Source organism: Sinocyclocheilus rhinocerous, unplaced genomic scaffold, assembly GCF_001515625.1.
Source record: "Sinocyclocheilus rhinocerous isolate Xijiao unplaced genomic scaffold, SAMN03320098_v1.1 scaffold148, whole genome shotgun sequence".
Lineage (NCBI taxonomy): Eukaryota > Metazoa > Chordata > Actinopteri > Cypriniformes > Cyprinidae > Sinocyclocheilus > Sinocyclocheilus rhinocerous.
This window is the reverse complement of record NW_015653472.1, coordinates 3,302,042-3,304,610: the sequence shown is the minus strand read 5'-3', so window position 1 is coordinate 3,304,610 and position 2,569 is coordinate 3,302,042. Positions and strand designations below refer to the sequence as shown.

The 2,569-nt window shown below is 37.6% G+C and overlaps 1 protein-coding gene across 1 annotated transcript; it reads right to left on the bottom strand.

Annotated features, from left to right (window-relative positions):
- Positions 1-427: 427 nt before the first annotated feature.
- On the bottom strand, positions 428-1,687 carry LOC107716088 (40S ribosomal protein S26-like). Its single transcript, XM_016522409.1, has 4 exons — positions 1,641-1,687; positions 905-1,082; positions 664-794; positions 428-520 (listed from the first exon to the last, which is right to left on the bottom strand). Exons 1-4 carry the CDS (start codon positions 1,641-1,643, stop codon positions 485-487), a joined length of 348 nt encoding a protein of 115 aa, XP_016377895.1. The 5' UTR covers positions 1,644-1,687; the 3' UTR covers positions 428-484.
- Between the last annotated feature and the right edge of the window lie 882 nt (positions 1,688-2,569).

Sequence of the window (2,569 nt, the reverse complement as noted above, 5' to 3'; positions counted from 1 at the left end):
TGTATTTTACAGCCTTTATTAATCTTTAATAAAAACAGTTGTTAATTGTTCACACTGCATTAACTAATGTTAACATGTACAACTTTAGATTTTAAAACTGTTTTAGTAAATGTAAATAGCCATTTACTACACCATTAAGATTAATAAATGCTGTAGCATTATTGTTCATGGGTAACTAAAGTCAACTAACAAGTGATAGTGTTACCAAAATTTTACAATATTTTCCTTTTCAAAATGCACTTCAGTAAATGTATTTAATTTTGTCCTAAATGTAGAAATAAAAAAAAAGTAAGGTCTCGTTCATACGACTATAAAATTAAACCGTTTTATTTTCCCTATGTAATCTTTCTCAGTACAACCGAACTTCAAGTACACAAAGAAAAGCAACATTTTTCATTTTTGAGTGAACACATACAGAAGACCACGCTTTTAATTTCAGTCCGCTTTATTTCCTTACATACAAATGTATGCAAATATCTGCAGATCACATTGGTTTTGGAGGGGCTCTTGGGGGACCACCCTGAAAGGAAACATCATCAGTTAACTTTGTATTATATATTGACAAAATGGTATAAAATTAGCATGTTTCATAGTTCCTAACAGCTATCAAGCACAACACCTGCTTATGTTCTTATTGAAAGCAGATGTGGATGTATGACTTACAGCGGGCCTGAAGCGTGGAGGAGGGGTCCGGTCCTTCCTGGCCTCACGAGAGCGGTTCCTCACCACTTTGCTGTGGATGGCACAGCTGACACAATAGTGCAGCTTCACATACAGTTTGGGCAAAACGTAGGCTGTAGAAGGACAAAGAAACAAGTTCGCTAAATGCTTCAACAAACCCGATTGTTCCCACTACCCAAGAAGCCTAGTATCCTGACTTCCTAAAGCAAGCGTATTTACTCACAGTCAAACACACTGGCTTCAGAGATGTCCCGAACAGCTGCAGCCTCCACAATATTTCTGATGACAAACTTCTTGATGGCTTTGTCCTTAGGGACACACCGGGCACAGTTCGTGCATCGGATGGGCTGGACATGTCCACGTCCCTTTTTAGCACGCCCGTTATTCCTCCTCTTCTTAGTCTAGAAGATCAACAATTACAGTTGGCACTGGTTTACAAATGACAACCTTGTTTAGACATGATCTTACAAAAGATGTTAGATTTATGATTTTTAAGTTAAAATATAATGGTAAGCTAAGTCTCTGTGTCTGTTAACGTTACTCCACTGTAGGTGTTAACGTACTTCATTTTTATAATGTACATCTGGTGTATTAAGTAATAGGCATATACTAGTCTATAGCCTAAAAATCTCCATCACTTATTCGAGCTTTTAAAACGTTAAGAATTAGATTAGTACGTTAGTACTGTATGTTACCGCATGGTAAAGCTTAACATTGGCAGTTAAAAGTTAAGACATATGGCTTATAAATGCTTGTTACGAGCTTAAATGTACATGCGGTACACTTCAGGCGTAGTATCGCTTTAATTACTTAATATGAACAAAACGGAGTAGTGTTTAGCTGTACATAGTAAGAAATTACTCCGAAATGTAGAACCGGTGACAAAAAATACGCACTAACACGTCCTCATAATCACACAATGAAAGACTGGCCTCTGTCTGAACGATTGGTAAACTCACCATCTTGATTCAGAGAAGCATGAGAGAAGACCGGAAGAGCGTTTACGTCACTTATATAGTGCGCACAGCAGCCGGAAGTCTCTGGGTAAGATAATAAAAGGCCCAAAGATTTTAAAGTAATAGAACATTATTTTATTACTTGAGATAGATAGATAGATAGATAGATAGATAGATAGATAGATAGATAGATAGATAGGTAGAAATATTTCTGGATACATACAAAGGCAGACGGTCTACAATGTAAATTGGTGCCCTTTAGAGATTTACAGTTAACAAAAAAAAACCTTCCTGAGGTACATTGCAGTTGATTTATTATCATCTCGGTAAGTCCAAACAATGCAAGGTAAATTCGTGTGCATAAATTTTTGGCTTATTAAGATTTCCACTAGATGTCAGTAAAGGCATCGTTATAGTACAGAGAGCCAAGCATCTCTCCCAGATGCTTTTGTCAAAGTTTAGAATAAGTTAAATTAATGATCAACCACTTAATAGTAGCAGCAGCCAAGCACTGAAGTAGTTGCCATGCATTGAAGATTGAGACATTCCAAATGTAGAAAATGTAGAATCATTGAAATACCCATATTGTTTGACCACAAATCTGAATATTGGTGGAGGCAGGTTCTCCTTAGTGCACAGTGGATTTCTTCATGAACAGTTTTGCTGTCTGAATACCACTGTCATTCAAGATCAAACCACACCTCTGTATGTGGCAGTGTTGTCATTTCAATGAGGTGGATTTCTGAGATGATGGACAATAATTGACAGTTGGCTAATGGCATTCTGAAATGTCCTCTGCTTTGCTCCTGGAAGTGATTATAGAGTTGGATTGTGGAGTGGAGTGTTGGTGAAGGGTGGGGGCAAAAGAGGGAGGTGTTCTAATGCAAGCAGAGTGGATGTGTAGCTCCTGTGGTTGACTGTCCCCTGTGTCA